General features: G+C 34.2%; 1 protein-coding gene across 22 annotated transcripts in view; it reads left to right on the forward strand.

Annotated features, from left to right (window-relative positions):
* CCDC91 (coiled-coil domain containing 91) overlaps positions 1 to 23,834 on the forward strand; it is a 350,689-nt gene that overhangs the window by 60,730 nt on the left and 266,125 nt on the right. For 6 of the 22 annotated variants that reach the window (XM_060658044.3, XM_081796137.1, XM_078449962.2 and 3 more), the window contains 2 exons: positions 19,568 to 19,610; positions 21,769 to 21,860. In XM_060658044.3, the coding sequence (XP_060514027.2) occupies positions 19,585 to 19,610; positions 21,769 to 21,860 (118 nt within the window). In that variant the 5' untranslated portion in view covers positions 19,568 to 19,584. Of the gene's footprint in view, positions 1 to 12,980; positions 13,008 to 14,017; positions 14,120 to 16,538; positions 16,585 to 19,567; positions 19,611 to 21,049; positions 21,210 to 21,768; positions 21,861 to 23,834 lie in introns of those variants that run through there. The other 16 variants (XM_060658051.3, XM_060658059.3, XM_078449969.2 and 13 more) reach the window with 9 other exon arrangements.

Here is a 23,834-nt window from a genome sequence, read left to right on the forward strand (position 1 = left end):
CTGGTACCTGCTTCGGATTCTGTGTCTCCCTCTCTCTCTGCCCCTCCCCTGTCCGTATTCTGTGTCTCTCTCAAAAATAAATAAACATTAGAAAAAAAAAAAGTCTCTTATGTTTTGTCCCCCTTCCTGTTTTTATATCATTTTTGCTTCTCTTCCCATATGTTAATCTGTTTTGTATCTTAAATTCCATATATGGGTGAAGTCATATGATCTTTGCCTTTCTCTGACTGACTAATTTCGCTTAGCATAATACCCTCTAGTTCCATCCACATAGTTGCAAATGAAAGGATTTCATTCTCTTCGATTGTGGACTAATAGTCCATTGTATGTATATATACCACATCTTCTTTATCCATTCATCCACCGATGGACATTTGGGTTCTTTCAATACTTGGGCTATTGTTGATAGTGCTGCTATAAACTTGGGGTGCATGTGCCCCTTCGAAACAGCACACCTTGGATTATCATCTTAGTTCAAATGACTATAATACTGGACAAGATAATGAAGCAACTATTTTTAGGCATTCAACAAGAGACAGCACAGGGCTATGGTCCTTGAGAAATAGGAAGCATAGGAAGTTTTCCCTGACCTAAGCAATGGATACCAACTAGGGTAAAGGAAACAGAGGTTAGAATTCCAACTGATGCAGTCGGAATTTGCAGGCAGGGTACTGGAGAGGGAGTTGCATAGAAGTAACTTAAGAAATCTGCATAGGGTTTCCTTTAAATGTTAAAAATCTTAAATACATATGCACCTAATAACAGAGCTTCAAAATACATGAAGGAAAAAGTGATTGTGTAGGACAAAAAGACATATTTGCAATGGTAGTTGAAGTTTTTCTCTCTTACTATTTGTTACAAGTAGAGAGAAGAGGTATAAAAAACTTGAACACTTTCACCAATGTGACGTAGGTGACATTTGTAGACTGCTACATTTGTAGACCACTGTACCCAGTAGTTTCAGAATATACATTCTTTTCATATGCACATGGGATTTTTACCATGTCTTTCTTTTAGGTATGTAGTGGAGAGCTTCATGATGGACATTTGGATTGTTATTGTGTACTTTTAACTTTTTTTGTGTTCAGTGGCAATGAAGTAGCAGTAGCATTCCATTGTTTTAAAATTTACATTTCCCTGGTGATCTTTGAGGTTGAGAGTCTTATTTATTCAACAAAAATACATTGAGCACCACCTCTATGCCAGTTACTTCTAGGTGCTGGAGATAAATTGGTGACCAAACTGGTAACAATTCTTGTTCTTGTGGAGGTTCTGTTTACCATGTATGTGGGAGGCAAACAATAATTATAATTCAGTAAATATGTGAAAAAGTGGTGAGTGCTGTGCAAGGAAGGAGGAATCAGGAATGCTGAGGGGAAGGTTTTATCATTTAACATTGGATAGTTTCAGTGGAAATGATACTCGAACCAAGACCTGGGAGAGGTAAGAAAGGCAAATAGTTGCCTGAGGAAAGAGTATTCTAGGTAGAAAGGATAGTCCATGCAGTCTTAAAGCATTAAAAAAAAAAAAAAAAAGCTGGCTACTTGTATTAATATTATCCAAAATCAACTTAAAAATCATGTTAGGGCTTGGTCATATCATAATGGTAAAAAGTTAACTTTATAAAGAAAATATAGCATCAAATATACAGCAAAAAAATGGGTAGTTATGTAGAGAGAAAGTGGTACTATTATAGTGAAAAATTTTAACTGACCTGTGATTATTGATCGATAAAGGTAAAAAAAAAAAAATCAGCAAGGATGCAGATCTGAATAATACACTTTGTGTACATACATAGAACTTAGTATATTTAAACTAAAACAGACATATAGTCACGGTTAAATCAGACATTAAAAAGATAATGAGAAATAAAAGGCATGTAATCAAAAGGAAGAAGTAAAATTGTTTTTGTTCACAGATGATATGATATTATATGTGGAAAACCCTGAAATTACACACACACACACACAAATTGTTGGAACTAATAAATGAATTCAGTGAAGTAGCTGGATACAGAGTCCATACACAAAAACCAGTTGCATTTCTATACAGTAACAATGAACAATCTGAAAAGGAAATTAAGAAAACAGTTCAATTTACAGTAGCACCAAAAAAGAATAAGATACTTACTTAGGAGTTAACTAAGGATTGAAGGCTTATACAATTAAAACTATAAAACATTTCTGAAAGAAAGACGACATAAATAAATGGAAAGGCATCCCATGTTCATGGATTGGAAAATTTAAGATTCTTAACATGTCAATACTAATCCTAAATGATGTACAGATTTAATGCAATCTCTATCAAAATCCCAATGATATTTTTTGCACAAACAGATAAACCATCCTAAAATTTATATGGAATCTCAAGGGACGCTGAATAGCCAAAATAAACCTGAAAAATAGAACAAAGCTGGATGACTCACATTTTTTAATTTAAAAACTTACTATAAACTAAGCAATCAAAATAGCGTGGTACTGGATAAAGACAGGTATATAAATCTGTGGAATAGAATAGAAAGCCCAGAAATAAACCTTCCCATATATGGTGAAATGATTTTTGGTAGAGGTACCAAGATCATTTAATGGACAAAAGAGAGTGTTTTCAACAAGTAGTTCTGGGAAAAGTAGATATCCACATGCAACAGAATGAAGTTGGAATCTTTACTAATAGTATATACAAAAATTAATTCCTAATGGACCCTTGACCTAGTGTAAGACCTAAAACTAAAAAAAGTTTAAAAAAAATAGAGGGCAAAACTTTGACATTGGATTTAACAATGGTGTCTTGGATATGACAGTAAGGTGTCTTGCATAAGCAAGAAAAAAAAACAAATTAGACTTGATGAAAATATTTAAAAGTTTGTGCATCAACAGGTATAAACTGTCACCAGTAAAAAGTTAACCTAAAAAATAGGAGGAAATATTTGCAAATAAAGGATTAATATCCAGGATATATAAAGGGCTCCTAAAACTCAACAACTGAAAACAAAGCACCAGATTAAAAAATGGGTGAAGGATTTGAATAGACATTTTTGCAAAGAAGGTATGCAAATGAACTTATGAAAAGATAGTCAAAATCATTAATTTGCATTAGGGAAATACAAATCAAAACTATAATGAGTGGCGCCTGGGTGGCTCAATCAGTTAAGTGTCTGACTTCAGCTCAGGTCATGATCTCATAGTCCATAAGTTCGAGCCCCGCATCAGGCTCTGTGCCGACAGCTCAGAGCCTGGAGCCTGCTTCGGATTCTGTGTCTCCCTCTCTCTCTATCTGCTCATGCTCTGTCTCTGTCTCTCCCCTGCTCATGCTCTGTCTCTCTCTGTCTCAAAACTAAATAAAAACATTAAAAAAAATTAAAAAAACCCTATCCAATATGATGGCTACTATTGAAAAAAACAGAAGAAATAGTAAGTGTTGATGAGGATATAGAGAAATTGGAACCCTTGTGTGCTGTTACTGGGAATGCAAAATGGCACAGCTGTTGTGTAAAATGGTACAGTAGTTCCTCAAAAGTAAAACTAGAATTACCATGTGATCCAGCAATTCCACTTCAAGGGAAATACCCAAAGAATTAAAAGCAGGTTCTTAAACAGGTATTAGTACACCAATGTTAATAGCAGTATTTTTCATGATAGCTAAAACATGGAAACAACCCAAATATCTATTGAGAGGTGAATGGATAAACAAAATGTGGTATACATTAAACTATTATTCAGCCTTAAAAAGGAGGGAATTTCTGTCATGTGCAACAATATGGAAGAACTTTTAAGGACATTGTGCTGTGTGAAATAACCAGTCACAGCAAGGCAAATACTATATTATTCCAATTATGTGAGATACTTAGAGGAGTCATAATCATAGAGACAGAAAGTAGAGGAATGGTTGTCAGGGGTTGGGGAGGAGGGGAATGTGGAGTTATTGTTTAACATGCAGAGTTTCAGTTTTGTGAGATGAAAAGTGTGTTGGAGATGGATGGTGGTGATTGCACAACAGTATGAATGTTCTTTATGCATTGTATAAGCTATACAATGTACTGAACTGTACAATTAAAATTGTTAAGATAATAAATTTTATGTTTATTTTAGCACAGTAAAAAACAATATAATGACAATATTCTTAGCAACTATATGTCAACTGTTTTTTTTTTAAAACTTAGTCACATTTCTAGAAAAATATTGAGGGAGAAATTAAAAGTCTGAATCATCCTATAATTATAAGAAATAGAATCTTCCCACAAAGAAAGCAACAGGCCCAGATGTTTGCTAAGCAAGTTTCTACCAAAATTTTAAGAAATAGATTATTCCAATCTGTTGCAATCATTTTAATTAATAGAAGAGGGGTATTGCACCAGCTAGTTCTGAAAGCCCTTCATAGCCCTGATTTCTAAAACAGATGAAGACATTACAAGAAATGAAAATTACAGGGGCAACTGGGTGGCTTAGTCAGTTAAACATCCGACTCTTGATTTTGGTTCAGGTCATGATCTCACAGTTGTGAGATCTAGCCCCACATTGGCTCTGTGCTGAGTGTGGAGTCTGCTTGAGATTCTCTCATTCTCTGCCTCTCTCTCAAAATAAATAAACATTTTAAAAAATGAAAATTTTCTCATGACTGTAGATGCAGAAATCTCAAATAAGATATTAGCACATTGAAACCAACTTTGTAAGAGAAGGCAGACACTATTGCCATGTTGGGTTTATTTCAGGTATACAAGAATGGTTTACTATTATATGATCTATAAATGTAAATGATGACAGTAGATTAAAAAGAGAAAAATCATGATAACTTCAATAGATAACAAAAATTTGATAATCAATGTAAATTCATGGTAAGAATGCTTAGTAATTAGGAAAATAGGGAAATTCTTTAATCCGCTGGGATAATTAAAAAGTCATCACCACATAGCTTTTAAAGTGGGGAAATATTAAAAACATTTCCTTTAAAAACAGGAATGATATAGGCATGGTTGCCACCCTTTTATCACCCATTCTAGTTATTATTGCTACGTAACAAGTCCTGTTAAACTTAATGACATAAAACAGCTATTATGCTCATGGGTTCTGAGAGTCAGACTAAGAAGGCTTGTTACTGATCCAGCCTTGGTAATACATCAGTGGTATGACTTGAACACTAGACTTGATGACTAGGGGATGGGATCATCTGGAAGTATGTTCATATATCTGGTGATTTGATATCAGTTGGTAGTTTGGGGACTCAGGCAGTCAGTTGGAAAATTTACATATGGCTTCTCTATGTGGTCTGTCCAGATGGTGTGGTTTGGCCTTTTTCACATCATGGCAGCTAGGTTCTAAGTGCAAGCAGTACTAGAGCAGAAATGCAGTGCATTTTTATGCACTATCTGGGGAAGTTATACAGTGTTAGTTCTGGTGTTGTGTATTGGTTGTGGAAGTTGTAATTATCTACATAGATTCAAGGGGAAGGACAGAGACTCTACACATCATTGGGAGAAGTATGAATGTTCTAGTCTTAGAAGAATATGTGAGTTGGGAGATGTTTTTGTCCCTATCTTTGGAAAAAATAATCACCACCTTGCCTCTTGTGTTGGAGGACATAACCAATGCTTTAAGATAAGAAAAAGTAATTAGAGGTGTTAAATTTGGAAAGGAAGAAATGAAAGTATTATTTGGAGTCAGTATGATCACTTACATGTAAAGTCAAAAGAATATAGGTAAATTATTGGATGTAAGAGTTTTGCAAAGATGAATATATATAGACAGACTAGTATACAGAAAGTAATTGCATTTTTTTGTAACAGTGACAGTTAGCAAACATACTTTAAAAAGACGTTAAAATAGTATCATGGAATATCAATATCTATTAATAAACAGCAAAGACATATAAGACTTCTTTAGGGAAAATTGTAGTACTCTACTAGTAGACATTAAAAAAGACTTAATCACTGTATATTTGAGTTGTAAGATATACCATGTTCATGGGCAGAATGGCTGAATATCAAAGACTTCATTTCTACTGAAATAATTCTACATCCAGAAACAAATCCACTTATTTATGGAGCTTTGGTATCTGATAATGATGGAATATCAGATTAGTGAGGAAAGAAGTTACTATTTAATAAATGAAATTGACAAAAAAAAATGGACCTCTGCATCCACCATATATAAAAGTTAAATTGCAGATTGTTAAAGTACGTAAGTGTCAAAAATAAAATATTAACTTTGTAGAAACTATGGATGTATATCTTTTAGACCTAAGGATAGTAAAGGATTTAAAAACAAAGGCTAAAAATTGCAAAGTTATAAAAGAATAGATTAATAGAGTTAACATACTAAGAATTTTTGTTCATCAAAAGCTACCTTCAAGGAAGTGAAAAAATAAGTTATAAAATGGAGGATATTTGCAATATACAAAGCTGACAATGATTAACATCAAGAATATTTTTTAAAAGTTGTATAAATCAAAAGTCACAGACAAAAAAGCTATTTCACAAAAGAGTATATGGTAAATAATCATGAAGAGATTTCAACTTCATTAATAATTGGGGAAATCAAATTAGGTATACACAGTGAGATACCATTTAAAACCAAGTGTTGAAAAGGGGGAGGATTCACAGAACTTTTATACATTACTCCACAACTACAATTTCTGCAACCATTTGGAAAATAGTTTTTCATGATCCCGTGAAGTTAAATTTAGACAAACTTTACAACCCAGTGATTTTACTTGTAGGCATATACCCAAGAGAAATACTGTGTATATACAAAAGTAGATGTCTTGGAGAATGTTCATAGCAGTTCTGTTCTCGATAACAAAGTAGACACTCAAATGTCTACTGACTGGAAAGTGACCGAATAAACTGTGGTATATTATGGTAGTTAAAAAATGAATGGTAGCTGAAATAATACTAGTGACATAATATGTGAAAAAGTTGTCTGCCAAATTTATATGTCATGGGATACCCTTTAAAAATAGCCAAAATAAAAATAGTATACTTTTTGGTAGTAGTTACAGATGAGATAAAACTTTATTAATTTGAGAGCAGGGGAATGATGAAAAATAAATTGAGAATTGTGTCCTAAGGAAGGGTTACATGTAATTTATTGTTAGGATCTTTAGTTTATGCTTGGTGGTGGGTTTCCATAAGCTGATTTTATAAAAAAACAAAAGTAGTAATAATAATAATAATAACAATAACAACAACAATACCAGATGCTTTAAGGCAGGGATATGACAGGGAGGCCATGTAGCTAGAACAGAGTAAGTTAGGGGGAGTTATAAATGAGGTCAGGGAAGCACTGGGGGCCTCTAATTAGATCTAATAGAAGAAAAAACACATTTTTAACAGGGGTTTAAAGCTATTTATGAATAAAGTATTTGAACACTAAGTTTATAATTTCACTCTTGTCTATCCAGAAGAGTTTTGTGGATATTGTATCAGAATAATCATGTTCCAGGTAGATGTGATTAGTAAATATATCTATCCAGATAAATGGGACTTCACTATAAACAGAAAAAAATGTAGGAGCATTTCAAATGAGAGCATTTGAAACCATAAAAGAAGTGAAACACTTTCTTATTGGAGAGAGCATTAAATTTGTGATCTTCTGCACCTGATAACGTCAGCACTGTTTTTACTATGTTGTTGTATAATATTTTTCTCTATTTTTTCTTGTATAGTGTGTCCTTTTATGCCTTAATATTGTGATATAATTGTAGGCTTTTTATAGAACTTATTTTTACTTAAAAATTTTTTTTTCTTTTTAAATGTTTTTTATTTTTGAGAGAGAGAGAGGAGAGAGAAAGAGCAGGGGAGGGGGAGAGAGAGAGAGAGAGAGAGAGAGAGAGAGAGAGAGAGAGAGAGAGAGAGACAAAATCCGAAGCAGGGCGCAGGTTCTGAGCTGTCAGCACAGATCCCGATGTGGGGCTTGAACTCATGAGTCATGAGATCATGACCTGAGCTGAAGTCAGACGCTTAACTGACTGAGCCACCCAGGTGCCCCCTTATTTTTACTTTTAATGATTAATGCCAATGCAAGTCACAGCTTTGTCTTCGTTCTTACTTTGCTTATCAGTGAGGCTCCAAAGTTCATGCCTCAGAGAGATGGATTTTTCATTCTTAGTTTGAAAGCTTTGGAGTTGACATTGACATGATGATAGTCTTAGAGTTTAAAACTTCATTGTTTTATAAGGAGTTGTCCAGTGTGATAAATGGATTGGAGAGCGGGATGACTAGTAAGTTCTGATAATTTTCAAGAAATAGTGGTAGATATCTGAGTCACAGGGATGATCACTAGAGGAGAAAGGAAAGGAAGAGTGGAGAAACTAATATAGGATTGAATAACATACTTGACTACGGTGTAAAGCAAAGAATAAAAGGTGACACCTAGCTTCTGCATTTTGCATGGATTAAAGAATGATGGTAATATTATTGACTGAAAATAACATATTCAGAATAGAAAATATTTAGAAAGTTCTTTTTTTGTTGTTGAAACTTAAAAAGAAATTTTTTGGTTTTTTTTGTTTTTGTTTTTGTTTTTTTATGGGGCACCTGGGTGGCTCAGTCGGTTGAGCGTACAACTTCAGGTCAAGTCATGATCTTGCAGATCATGAGTTTGAGCCCCGAGTCAGGCTCTGTGCTGACAACTCAGAGTCGAGCCTGTTCGGATTGTGTCTCCCTCTCTCTCTGCCAATCCCCTACTCAATGTTCTCTGTATGTCTCTCCTTTCAAAAAATGAATAAACATTAAAAAAATTTATCTTTTTTTTTTAATGTTTATTTTTGAGAGAGAGAGAGAGAGAGCCCATGCACGAGTGGGGTAGGGGCAGAGCGAGACTAGGACAGAGGATCCAAAGCAGGCTCTGTGATGACAGCAGAGAGCCCAATGTGGGGCACGAACTCACTAACCGTGAGATCATGACCAGAGCTGAAGTTGGAGGCTTAACCGGCTGAGCCACCCAGGTGCCCCATTCAGGAAGTTCTTTATGAAAAAGAAAGGAATTTGATTTTAGTCATAGAATAATATATTTAGAGGATCTTACAATGCAATATCTTAGAAGTCATGTAATCATTTTTTTCATTTTACATATAAGGTCACTGAGGTCGAGAGAGGTGTGGTGATTTGGCCAGAGTCACATGGTTCAAATATAAATTCTTATATGACTGCAGGGTATGGATGTTTTAGTGATGAGGATGGTAGCAGAAACTAGGTTATAAAGGGTCATTCATTTCGGCCTGACTAGTTTTTAGATTTTTTTTATCTCTGCAGCAAGGGTTTCTTCTATGGTTTGTCTGCAGCAAGGTCTTCTATGCTGTTTTCAAGCCCAGCTAGTATTCTTATGACTGTTGTTGTAAATTCTTGTTCAGATATATTGCTTCTATCTGTTTTGAGCAAATCCCTGGCTGTGGTTTCTCCTTGATCTTTCTTTTGGGAAGAATTCTTCCATCTTGTCATTTTGTCTAGGTTTCTGTCTTTTGCGTGTTATGAAAGCGTGTTATGTTTCTTGCTCCTGAGAGTAATGTTATATTAAGAAGGGGTCATACACTGTCCAGGGCTTGGCACAAAGGTTCATTAATTTCTTGCTAAATTTTGACTTCGTAAAGTAACAAGGAGCCACTGAAAGGTTTTAACTAGGTGAGTATTTAAAAAGATCACTTGGGTAGCAGAGTGGAGAATGGAGTAGAAAGGAGAAAATTGGAAACAGAACTGTTCTGAAGGCTGATGGTATAAGCCAGATGAAATATAATGGGGCTCTAACTAGAGTAAAGGTTTGGATACTGAGTGGAGGAGATGGATTCTAGAGGTGTTTAGGACGTAGGATTTGGTTATTGATTGGATGTATGAGGTGAGAGAGAAAAGGAGGCAAAGGTGACTGCAGGATTTTATCTTGGCCAGCTGTTTTGTAGATGGTAATACCAATCACTGGGTGAAGGTATTTTGGAGGGACAGTAAATTGACTTTGATGGGAGAGATCTTGAGTTGAGTTTTGGTTGTATTGAATTTGAGGTGCCTGCCAAATTGGAAAAGTGACTATTCAATTGTCTGTTGTTTATGTGGGTCTGGAGCTCAGGAGGTGGATCTTAACTAGAGATTTCTTAGCTTATATTTTAAGTGAGTCCAGGGAGTGTTTCTGAAGTGAGATAAAAAGAAGGGGTAGGTTGGAGTATTTAGGAACACCATCATCTAACTGGAAGGTAGAAGAACCTACAAGGGAGATTGAGAAGAAGCAGCCAGAGAAATAGGAAGAAAGAGGGAAAAGAAGTATGGTTGTCTTGTAAACCACGGGGTGAGAGTGTTTTGAGAAGGAAAGACTGGTCAAATGTTGTTAGTGTTCAAATAAGACAAGGAATTGAAAGTGTCTTTTTGCATTTAGTGAAAAGGAGGTAATTGGTTGCAGGCATGGGCTGTAAGAATACAGCACTTATGAAGTTGAGCTGTGAAAAGGAGAGGTCTGTGGTTGGAGAAGAATGTGTAGTTGAGGATGGTTTTGCTTTTGTTTTTGTTTTGTTTCATTTTTAAAGATGTAGGAACTGGAGCATGTTTCAGTGTTTTGGGAAGAGCCAAATAAGAGGAGGAAGTTCAGTATTTAAGAGAAAGAACGATTGAGAGAGCCAAGTCTCTGAAAACACAGATGGAGGAATTAGCTTTAAGAACATAGAGGGATTCCTCCTTCAGTGTGAGCAGAAGAAAGTGGGATAGCTTGGTACAGATGCTGGTAACTGTAGTTTTGGTAGAAAGTAGTTAAGGAACTTCTCTAAAAATGGCTTCTGTTTTAGCAGGAGGATTGGTCATGTGTTTTGAATACAGAAAGGAATGAAAAGGTTGGAAGTTTGAGGAGTATTGAGAATCTTTGACATAGTTTCTGGAGAATTAGAAGTGGCTTAAAGAGAGAAAAAAATGGGTATGGATAGGCAGCACTGTGAATCCAGTGAATTACAGTGAATTGTCTTAAGTTCTCGGCAGAAGTTAGGTAATTGGATATTGGTGGTGGTTCTTGAGGAGAGCCATTATCAGTTGCCTTGTACCACTCCAGATTTGAGTCAGTTGAGAAGTAGAACCAAGTCATAGGAATCAGAAAAGTGCTTTTATTATTAAAGGTTTAATGTAAATGTGGTTTGGACAGAGGTGGAAATGAGGTCTCTCACAAGTTCTCTTCTGAATTCCTATTACTCATCTAGTCACAAGCTAAAAAACATGTCTTCATGCTAAGGAAATGAAGTTTTTCTCTGATGAGCTTCACTCATGGGAGCTGCACTGGAGGAATAATATGTTAACGGGCACACAGTTCCCAGTGAGGAACTCGAAGAGCTTGTACTGTGTATGGGAATTCTATACATTAATCTCACCCAGTAGGACACCTATGGATGTCCTCCTGTCACTTATTTTGATTATTTTTCTCTTGGAGAGAAGTAAAGATGAGAAAGAGACTGTAGTATTTCTTAAATCTTGTTTCCTTCTATCTAGAGGACTGTGTCCTCTTTTAAAATGTGAGAAGAGGTGATATCTACCCACTAATATTCATTGAGGGCCGAGATTTTGCCAGATAGGGGTATAATTCATACAGTGTGAATTTTGAGTTGACAGTAAAATAGCCATACAAAAGTATTTATTATTTGGTTGGAAATATATGACTGAACCCAGTGAGGTGGTTAATTTTGGAAAATTTGAGTGGAGCATTAAGATCATGAGAGTGAATGCACTCTTTCAAGGAGAAGATAATGAGACAGGATCATAGATCCATCAGCTGAGGGAAAGATTGCTCTGAAGGAGTTAGAGGAGGTAGAAGAGTTAACCAAAGAGGTTGGAAAATAGAAGAATTAGCCAAAGAGTTGGAAAATAGGTAAGCATTTGGAGAGTCTAAGTGTTTTGCAATTTTTGTTTCTTGTTACCTGCTGGGATATGTAAATTTTCTTGAATGAAGGCTGGCAAAGACAAAAATTTAAGTACAGATGAAAATTATATAAAGGAAAATATTTAGTTACTAGAACTGTTAATTGTTTTGGGGATGTTTTCCTATCTGATCATTTATGAATAGAATGTTTTTCAGGTAGTGAATATCTCAGTTATTTTTTTAACTTGTGACGATATTTTGCCATTGGCAGCGGTATTTATAGTATAGCAATTATTTTGTAATTCTGCTTCATCCGGGAAGTGTCAAAGTTATTATTAATCCTAATAATAACTGGACACTTAAGAGAGAGGAGTGTAGCAGTATAATTTCTTTTAAGATGTAGGCCTTCAAACTCATGCCTTAATATGCATAGAGCTGTTTTAGTGCTAGCAACTTGATCCTCTACCACTCAAGTTCCAACATGTTTTTCTTGGAGAAGTAAAAGGGGAAGGGAAGTCATGTGGGAACTATTAGCAACTCATTTGTTTTCATTTAGTGGTTTTTTCCAAAAGCACTGATTCAAAAATATTTTCTGAGACCCTACTATGTGCTAGGAACTGCTCAGTTGAAGGTACCAGAGAGTTAAAAGTAGATAAAATTGTCCTGACACTACCTCAGAAGAGCTTACAGAAAATTAGGTAAATAAATAATATCCTTGAACAGATAAGCCTGAAATTCTGATCTTAGATGGTTAGACTCTTTAAGGTAGTTCAGTCTTAGTAGCTATTAATTTTTAACCTTATCTAAGAGGTGTGTGTGTGTGTGTGTGTGTGTGTGTGTGTGTGTGTGTGTTTCCTTTGTTCTGCTTTCTCCTTAACAATTTATGTTTGCCCAGGATAGTAAAAAAAAAAAAAAAAAAAAAAAAAAAAAAAAAATCACTTGTCTATTGCTTCTAGGAAATATGGCATGAAAAAGGATCAAATGGAAAAATACTGTGACTGTGAGGATGTTGGTTAGCCAGTAGTTTTTCAGATGGGCTAGAGATTGAAGTGCTAAGTGGACAGTGTCAACTAGTAGGACACTTTGGGATGATTGAATCATTTGGATGATCTCCGGAGATTGTACTTTTTGAGTCACTCACCTAAGGTTTTTGTTTTTTTTTTTTCTTAGACTTTTTTTCCAGCTCTGGTGTTTGAGGTACGCTTTTCCATTTTGTATAAACACTTACAATAAATGTTAATGAATAAATGTTATTAAGGAGACTACATGAAAAATTTTAATTTTTTCACTGGTTAAATACTAATTTAAAGCATTTATGCCTTTGTTTATAGTTTTGTTAAAAGTAAATTTCCCTGGGGGCGCCTGGGTGGCGCAGTCGGTTAAGCGTCCGACTTCAGCCAGGTCACGATCTCACGGTCCGTGAGTTCGAGCCCCGCGTCAGGCTCTGAGCCCCGCGTCAGGCGCTGGGCTGATGGCTCGGAGCCTGGAGCCTGTTTCCGATTCTGTGTCTCCCTCTCTCTCTCTGCCCCTCCCCCGTTCATGCTCTGTCTCTCTCTGTCCCAAAAATAAATAAAAAAAAAACGTTGGAAAAAAAAAAAAATTAAAAAAAAAAAAAAAGTAAATTTCCCTGAATTTTATTTTTCCAATTATTTTGATAGAAATAATAGATGGTTGGTCATTGTGCCATGCTGTCTTCTAATACTGTTGTTAAAGAAATCAGTTATATGTGCCCACAGTTTAAAGTTGTAAAATACTTGTTATGAAACATAACCATCTCCTATGCCTGCTCTTCTTTTCTAGCCTCTCCTTTTCTTGTTTTCTAGAAGCAAGATGTTTAGTACATATGGTTGATAATTTTAGTGTTTACCAGTATATCCCTAAACATGTTTATTATTGCTACTTCTTCATTTTTCAGTTTCATACCCAGCAACTTTCCAATATGGAAGATGAAGCTTTAGCTGTCTTTCATCACCCTCTCTACACTTCATACCACATGCTTCTTCTTTCTCTTAGCTTTCCGATATGGTTTTAGTATAATTTTGGTGCCGTTAGTTATTCATTGTTTATTATTGCCATGTGAATAGTATTCATGGCTAAAAAATATAGTACTGTTATAATGTTTACTTTTCCTGTCCAACGTATTATTTTTTCTTTTTTTAATTTGGTTAATGTTTTAATCACTAATTCAACTCTTAATTCTCCCACAGTTGTTTAAAATTACTCTCATGATATGGTAAAACACATGAGAGAGTCTATTAATTGGATTTGCTTGAGTCCTCCCAGGAGCTTTCTGATCTGCTTTAATTTAGGTGGGTTGCTCTCTGTTCTTGTGGTATAGATATAGCTTGGGAGCTCACTTTACCACTATTCTGGGAGAATTTCCTTTGGTTTTCACTTTGGTTATATCACCTATTTTCTTTTCTAACCCCATTTCTTCCTTGTGTCTTATTCCCTTGGTTTACTCTATAGAATGGGAAATAAAAATTTTGACACTTTGAAGTATGAATATGACTTTAGTCTTCCCACACATTAGTTATTTGTTGGTTTGGCTGATTTTAGAATTCTATCTGCTAATCATTTTCCCTCATAATTTTAAAAGCATTGTTCCCTTGCCTTTCACCTTCCAGCGATGCTGTTGTGAAGACTCTAATGTGATTGTATTCTTTATTCTTCGTACGAAACCTATTTTATCTCTCTGGGAGCCTGTAGGATCTTTTCCTTGTCTCTACTGTGCCTTAGTGTGGGTTTGTTCTTCTATTTTCTTGGATACTTGAGGAACTATTAAATCTGGATATCGTATCCTTTAGTTTTAGAAAATTCTCTTTTTCTTTCTTTCTTTCTTTCTTTCTTTCTTTCTTTTTTTTTTTTTTTTTGAGAGATAGAGAGAGAGCATGAACAGGGGAGAAGGGCAGAGGGAGAGAGAGAATCTTAAGCAGGCTCCATGCTCAGCACAGAGCCTGATGTGGGGCTCGATCCCATGACCCTGGGATTATGACCTGAGCTGAAATTAAGAGTTAGACACTAACGGACTGAGCCACCCAGGTGCCTCTAGAAAATTTTCTTGAATTATTTTGTTGATGATTTCTTTCCTTTTGTTTTCTCTACTTTGTCTTTCTAGAATTCCTGATAATTAGATATTGCATATTCTGGACTGGATCTTTTAATTTTCTTATGTTTTTACTCTGACTTTTCATTTCTTTTTCTTTTATACTCCTCTTTTAATAGGAATTTCCTCAGCTTTAGTTTCCACCCTGCAATTTTCATTTCTGTAATCATTTTTATTTTCAAGACCTTAGTCTGGGTGCACATCCCTCTCTCATTTCTTCCCCCTCTTCCCCCAAATGAAGGCTTCCTGTTCTTATTCCATGGATGCACTATCTTCTGTTGTTAATTCTCTGAAAGTACTAGTTATGGTTTTATTTTTTGAAAATTTTCTTGTGTAGTCTCTGTTTCTTTCTCTTTGGTTTGGTCTCTTATTTTTTATATTAGATACTTTCTTCGTATCTTTTATTGTCCTTGGCCATCTGCTCATATGTAAGAGTGAAACACTACTAATAAAGTAACAAACACTTATATAATACTTAGAATGTGTCAGAGACTGTTGTAAGGGCTTCATCTATTTTTTTATTTAATCCTTATAATGACTTTAAGAGCTAGTTACCATTATTATTATTAGTAGTAGTAGTAGTAGTACTAGTAGTATCTCTGACAGATGAGGAAACTGAGGTACACAGTGTTTAAATAACTTGCCCAGTGTAACACATTTAAGTAGCAGAACTAGAATTTGAATCAAGGCAACTTGACTTGATAATCTTTTCTTTTAGCCTTTATACTATTCATTATTTTACTGAAATCAGGAGCAAATTGGAAATTTTCTGCATATGGATAGGATTTGTCAAAGTAGTGATAGCTGAGTGAACTTTTTTTTTTTTTTTTTTGGTGGTGCCTCTGATGACGTCCTTTTCATGAGTTGATTAGATTCACCAGAGAAGAATCTTCTACTCTGATGACTAGAGATTGAAACCTAGCTGCTGGCAGTTTGGTTGCCAAGTGATGAAAGAGGACTGGGAGAATGGGTCTCAGTATTGAATACAACTTTGACTTAGTCCAGCTGTCTCTGTGTCCTCTAATCCAGAGACCCTTGGCTTTGCCCTGTCCAGGGAATAAACCCAGTCTTCTGCTGTGATGAAGAACTATAAGTTTTCCTGTTGTGCAGATTGTAGAAGGGGATCTTGGGATATATCTGCCACTTTTATTTTGAGTTTTACCTTTACACAACTTTCATTGACATGCATTCCTAAGCCTTTTGTGGATTCTTTGATGTAAATGTGATTGATCCTTATTTTCTGCACTAGTAGTTTTAGATTCATCTTTCTTGTATTTGCTTTCAGAATTTTTTGCAGTATTCTCATTTCACATTCTCTTTGACCCTGTGTTTATGCAGAAGCAAACAATCAAAGCAAATCTTTGCTATCTTTTAGGAAAAGGCTAATAAAATGCACGTTCTTAATGTGCCATTTAAAATTCTTTGTTAGGTCTGTTGAAATAGATTTCTCAAATATCTCCCCCCCTGAAGCATTTATGATGCTCCTACTAGATATATCACATCTGTAAATCTTTCCTTCCACCTTAGACACTTTTTCTTCTTTCTTAAGGCTCTTTTATAGCTCATGTTATTAAAATTTGCATGATTTTTTTACACTCTTCCCCCCACCCCACTCTTCCTAGACTGTAACACCTTGAGGATCTTGACTGCTCAGTTCTACAGAGTCACGTAATAAAAATTTGTTACATTAAGTGTTGTATATATGTTTTCCTTGTAAAATATCAGCAATATATTAAATACTGAGAATAATAAAGGAGGGAATTTATATACTAGCACAACAGAAGAGATCAAATTCAGATATAAAGAAGTCTGAGAATTGTTAAACTAGATACTGTGATATCTTTCAATGTAGATACCTAATCATAATAAAGTATGCATCTTATCTCCTGCCATGACACCAAAAGATGAACTAATGATCTGCCAATTTTTTGGTCAGGCTCATGACTCTATAACTTATGTGACAGGTATATTTGGTGTTGCTGTATTATAGTTGTAATTTAATGGGATATAATGTTAAATGCTAGAAATATTTTAAAAAAGGATAAATGCGTTTTAGATAAAATACTGTTTTAAATGTGATGGAGTAGCTAAATCTGTAAAGAAGACCACACTTGTAATATTTCTTTTTAAAAACTAATTTTTGTGTTTTGTATTTAGTAAAATTGATTTTTACAAATCAGTGCTGTTAATATTACTTCCTCCTGCTCTTTGTAAGGCTTAGAAAGAAACAGCAACTATTGCAGGATTTGAAAGTAAATTATTTGGAGAAATGTTAATGCTTTAAAATAATATTTCTCTAATTATTGTATTTTAAGAAACTCAAGGCACATTTATTCTTTTTTTTTTTTTTAAGTTTATCTATTTTGAGAGAGAGAAAGAGAGCCAGAGAGGGGCAGAGAGAGAGAGGAAGAGAGAGAGTCCCAAGTAGGTTCTGCACTGTCAGCGTGGTACCCAAAGCAGGGCTCCATGTCTATCTCACAAATCATGAGATTAGGACCTGAGCCAAAGTTAAGAATCGTGGATGCTTAATGGACTGAGCCACCCAGATGCCCCAAAACACATGTATCTTTTAAAATGTGTTAATATTTCATTTCTTTGAAAATAAAGTAGAAGACTACCATCTGCATTTTAATATGTAGAGGTTGTTGGGGTATGGAAAACATCAATGGTTGTTAATACATTCTTTTGTAGAGTTAAATCAGTACTTAAAAAACTGATGGTGTTTGGTTCATTACCACATGCAAACAAGCTGAAATGATTGTTAAATATGGCTATTTGTTTTTGTTTGCAAGTTTTCTGGTATCTTACAAATAATTTATTGGGATGTGATTTACAAAACACATAGAAGCATTACTCTAGAAATCTATTTTTTTGAAACCATATTATTTGGATATAGTGTGGTAGATGCTAAAAATATTTTTTAATTGTCTACTGAGATTCGTGGGATACATGTGGAAAACACAAAGTTAGTGTTTATAGTTAGACTTGGTTAATTCTCAGTATCCATATCACTCTTATTTCATAATTTCTTCATAAAAAATGTAATCACATACAGATTTCTATTTGCTTGAGACACAGAATTAATGTGAATTCCATTTTAAACTAACCACCATCAAAAGTTTCTGAAAGTCTGGTTTGTATTTTTTAAGTGTTGTATGTGGATGACTTGGTTAGCTCTGATTTTTTTTGAGAAATACATCTTTAAAAAATTTTCATCAAACTACTAAATTGTAGGTAATGGTGACAACAGTGGTATCTCATTTTGATTAATTTAATGTCTTTCCTTTTTATAATGTACTTCTGTCTACATATATTCCTTTTAGTGTCATTACCTACTGTGTTTCTGTGCATATAAGTTTTCTTTGTCTATTAAAACAATCCTTGAGATTGTGTTTTACTGTGTATTTTTCTCTGACTAGTTTTTGAATTTATTTTTGAAGGCATTAATATTAATTTCATTGACAAGGCAAGACATGACTATAGATGACTACTGCTTCATCACTTAAAGCAAAGTGCCTTAGAAAATCCCTTTAGAATTATCGCTTAGCATGGTTTAATTTGTTTTGCTGGTTTTTTTTAGAAGTTGGAGAAGGTTGTTTTCCTATAATCAGGTTCATCTTGTATTAGTGAGTCTAGGAAACTATAATAATTTGGATAGTTCACTTTTGAAAGATAAGAAAGGAAACCAGTTATTGACTAGAGTAGTACTTGGGCCACTGAATCACAATTTATTATAAACTTATTTTTCATTTAAATGTATACCATCTATTGCTTGTTTTACTTTTCAGGGCTTTTTGTTTTTTTAGTGGTTTGTTAGATAAAAACTTTTTCTTTTTATTCTTCTAAAAGCCCAGGTACTCATGTTTTTTTCCTTCCGTTTTTATGATACACATTTAGGACAAAATAAAGCATGTATTCTCTTAACTGCTTGTCTGTCTTAACATAGTTTAAGTGTAAAGAAGAGAGGAATTCAGGATATTCACTTGTGTTTTTCTCTTCGCTAGTCTCTCGTGAATACATGACTTGATTTATCTTGATCAGCCTAGTAACTTGCTCCACATTTTTCCAAAAGTGCAAAGTAGTTTCAGCTAAAAATACACATATCAAAATGCTCCAGAAGTTGTGGCCACAGCTCAAAAATGCTGATCAATTTTGAAAATCTAAATCAACCTCGGCCATGAAACCGAGGGAAGAACCTTTGTGGTAGGGGACAGATTTCCAAAAATTCACCACAGTCCTGTTCTTAGCTGGAGTTTGTGCTGATGTTGCCAGACAACTGAGGAATAGATGCAAAAAGCAGGAAGCATTATTGAATTGAGCCCTAGCGCCAATTTGGGAAAAGCAAATTAAAATGTAAAAGAATATTTTTCCACTCCTGGCGTCTCAACACAAATGGCAAAATACATGGTTGCTGAAAAAGTCACAGCAATTGCTAATTTTGCCTGAATGGCTAATTTTGCCAAAACCCCCCCCAGTCTTTTTGCATTAAAAAATGCATACCCATATAGTTTTTAAAAAGTAGTTTCTTAAAACCCAAATGAAATAGTTTTAGTTTGCAAGTCAAAATGTATATACATTTAAGTAAGAAAAATATTTTGACGTAAATAACTGTGTGTGTGGGCTTGTTTCAATGTCTTCTGATATTTTTCAGGTGTACTTGAAGAATGGATGATGATGATTTTGGTGGTTTTGAGGTATGTGCAATTACCTTATTTTGCTTATGTAATTGCTTTAACTTTGTGGGATTATAATGGAGTATACTATTTTGAAAATGTATTATCTGTCATTGGTACTCAGGATTATTTCTTGATCATCTTTAATGTAAAACTGGAATAAAAAAAATGAAATCAAGGAGAATTAAAATATATCCCTTTTGAAAGATAAAAATGATTTATTATTATTGAACATCTGGCCATGCCCATCAGAATGGTTTGAATTGAAGCAATTAAGTGCTACTAGTGGAAGCATTAAAGAAGTTGTAAAAACTGTCAGCTGATGATTTTGCTGGGATACATGTCTATTAGGAAATACTTGTGAGATGAGGGATGAGTATTGCAGATCTGTCACATATTTTCATGTTTACACCTGTAATGAGTTGATTTAGTATATTAAATACGTAGCCTTTTGGTGGCTTATAGAGCTAATTAGTATGTTTGTGTTGTTAGATTATTCTCTCAGGTTTGAGTTGGATGCTTTGTAAGTGGAAATTGTTAGCTGAGGAAGCACTGTCTTTTCCGTAATCCTTTTCAGTGTGTGTTCATTTTATTGAAATATTTTGTAACCCAGTTATTTTTATGGAGCCAGTATAGTCTTGCAGGAAAATCTCTGGATTAGGAGTCAGGATGCCTGAGCTCAAGTCTTGGAACTACTAAGTGAGCTCTGTGATTTTTTTTTTCCTTTTTTTAGTAAGATTTTCACCTACTTTGGAATTTGGTAAAAAGGGGATTGTTTTTTAAAAATAGGGAGTTTAATTAAAGACATTAATAGAAACAAGATATTAAGTATATACTCAGTATTCTGAAAACCATGAAAGAATGGTGTGAGTTTTTTTAGATTAGGGTCCTTTTCTCGTCCGTTGATCTTTTTATCTGTCAAAATGGAGATATTTGGAATATGAGAATACCTGTTTTATTTCATCTAAAACTGGTGTTTGTTTAGCACATTTGTATGTTTTTTTCCATTTTCTTTAATATTTTGGGTGTTTTTGGGTGATTTAATCTTTTACTGAAATGTAACATTTAAAATTTTGTTAAAATTCCTTTCATTTTGAGGATAATATATGTTTCAGATATCATCTTAGTTTATTGTTTAGGAGTTGTCAGTTATTTGAAGGTTAAAACTTAGTTTGGTCTCCTTTGTTTAAACCATGCTTGATTTATTATATCAGAGAAAAATAAAGTGGGTAGTTTACCTCAGAGTAAAATTATATTTCATTGTTAGAGTCAGTGGATCTATTCTTTTCAGTATTAAATATTTACAATGTTAACCAATTATTCTAATTTAATTGGTTATTAGGTTTCTTTCTTTTTGCATCCAATTGTAGAAATATGGAAGGTCTCTATCCTTGGTCATATAAACCATGTTCATTTTTCATAGTTTATAGATAATAATTACTATATTTTACGTCACTTAGCTTCCATGGCAGATTGTCTCAATTGACTGCTTTTTGGCTGACAACTCAATGCGGAATCCAAATTGAAATTCTGGCTCCTTTTCTCAGTAATAATTTTGCTGTGACCTGGACACTTAAGGGAGAGAAAACTCTTCACTCTTACCCACAAACTCAGCATTCAGTAATTGATGTCCTTTACTTTTAAAACTGTTTAGTAGGAAGGCTTGTTAATTTAAAACACCAGCTTTAGGAATTCTGTATTAGAGTTGATTGCCAGTAAATCCACCTGGTAGATTATTCAAGAATATAGATGAATCCTATTTCTTTAGATTGATCTCGATTAGCTTTTGTGCTAATTAATGAAAAAGATTTGGTGTTGATACTTTTAAAGTAAAATATATTTTTTCTTACATACACGAGCAAATTTGTGGTGAGTTAGTTTAGAGTTCTTAGGTATAAGGCTCACAAGTGAAAATGTGATCAAGTATATACAAAATAAAAATTTCATTGTCACGAGATATATTTTAATAAGGAAGGAAGGTTTTTACTTAAAAATAATGCAGCCTGAGTACTGGGGGTGGTGAGTAGTGGTTGCGGTGGTAGCAATGAAGACTGAAAAGCAGTTGAGTAATTTGGAGGGTATATCACAGAGAATATGCTTGTAGAATTTGGAAGGCTTGATTGCAATTAGCATTTCTACTTTTTAGATATTTTAAAATAAATTTGCCTTTTTTTCCTAGGCTGCAGAGATTTTTGATGGTGGAAATGGTGAAACCCAAACTACGTCTCCTGCTATTCCTTGGGCTGCTTTTCCTACAGGTACTACTATGCAGTAAGAGAGGTTTTTCTTTTTTTTTCTTTTTTTTTTAATTTAACATTTTTGCCTTTTCTTTGAAAGCCTTTTTACTTTGCACTTAGCCTTCTTTGATCTGAAAAATGGAATGACCCAGATTTAATTTAGGTTTTTCTCTTAACAGATTATAAATTGCATAACAAATTCTGCAGTGTGGCTTGAGGCATGATTCCAAAAATGATATCATGAACATTAAATGAAATTAAAGTATAATTTACACTTCCTAACTCATCTTAGTTTTAGGAAAATGAGGTACCAAATAATATTTTTAGACTGCCTGGTTAATTAATTAAAAAGACTCCTTATTCTTATATTCTAAAAATATTCTAAAATAATTTTACATCTTCACCAGTATTTAAATTTAGAAGTGTTTTTGTTTTTTTTTTTTAGGAAGGTCATTCATAAGTATTAAAAATAAAAAATTTAGCCATCCAAGAAATCAAATGCAAAAATCAATTCTAGTATTTAGAGATATTTTATGGAAGACCTAATGTTCAGTATTAATATAATTCATGTATAAATAATATTTTGAATTTTCTAGACTTTTTGCTCTGCCAAATCATTGTAAAATTGGAGGTAGAAGATAAAAGGATCCTTCTTTAACAGCTCTGTTTAGTCTTAGATTATTAGAGTTATTCATCCTAAAATATTTTTCTAGTGCTTATTATGCATTAAGTACTAGGGAAATGTGTCCTTTACTTCAAGAGAAGATAGGCACATACATACTTGTAATATGAAGCAGATTTGTGATTTGGGAAGAATGATGATTTCGTCATCCATTCATTTAGCAAATGTTTATTTTAGGCCTCATATGAGTCAAGTACTGTCCTAGAAGGTCAGTATATATTATCGATCTGGGCTTTGAAGGATATTTATGATTTCAATAGGCAGAGAGGGGAGAATGGGGAAAGATTTTGAAGAGAGAAGAATAAATGAAACAAAGGTGTAAACATGGGAAAGGATGACATAGTTAGGATGCTCATTCTTGTTTGAGGGCTTTATGTTTGTTGTTTCCTTTGCCTGGAATTTCTCACGTTGTTCCCCATTGCCACACTCTCCTGCTCCCTTACTATACTGACTCCTCTGTTTTTTATGTGTTGTCTTCTGCTTTAATAATCTCTTTTTTCTGGGAGGCCTTCCCAGAGAACCTTCCCACACCTATATACACCTATTTTTTACTTGCATTTTAGGTTGTAAGTTTTGTGACGTTAGGTGCTATGTCTGTTTGTCCTGTTGTTGTGTCTTAAATGTCGAACACAGTGCCAAGCTTATAGCTGGCCCTAAATAAATATTCATAGAAAGAATAATTAAAGAAAAACATGAATGAATAGCTGAATGAATGATGACTAGGGTGACAGTGGAAATCAATAGGAAGAATTGGAATAATGATATTTATATAACAGTTTAGGATTTTCAGTGTATTGTCACTTTTTTGCTTATTGTAAGGTAGATAGGCCAGCTTCAGTATACCTCTTGTACAAAATGATGGTTTATAAAATTTTGGAGTTTGATACAGATATATATGTTTAGGAATGAAATCTAGTCTTTCAGATTATATTTCCATTCTTTTTCAATAACTCTTTTGTGGAAAAAAAAACCCATCATCAGGGCTGTCTGGGTGACTGGATGTGAGGGAGAAGGAGGAGTCAAAATTGATATTTGAGATTTTAAGTCTTGGTTCTGAAGGAATGGTATTTCCTTGAACAGAAATAGAGACTTTTATTAAAAAGTTAATTTGGGACGGTTTGAAGCCTAATGAATTTGTCCTAGACGTGTATTTAAGGTACCTAGAGTTCAGGAGAGAGGTTAGGGCTGGAGTTCTTGGTTTGGGAGTTTCTTCATGGGTATGATAGTTGCAGTTGTAGGTGATAACTGGAGGAAACAGTATGTAAAGAGAATAGGGTTAAGTAGAGAAATTTAGATGTCCTTAGTTGGGGAACAGGAGGAAGAAAA

Source organism: Panthera onca, chromosome B4 (genome assembly GCF_046562875.1).
Source record: "Panthera onca isolate mPanOnc1 chromosome B4, mPanOnc1 haplotype 2, whole genome shotgun sequence".
Taxonomy (NCBI): Eukaryota; Metazoa; Chordata; class Mammalia; order Carnivora; family Felidae; genus Panthera; species Panthera onca.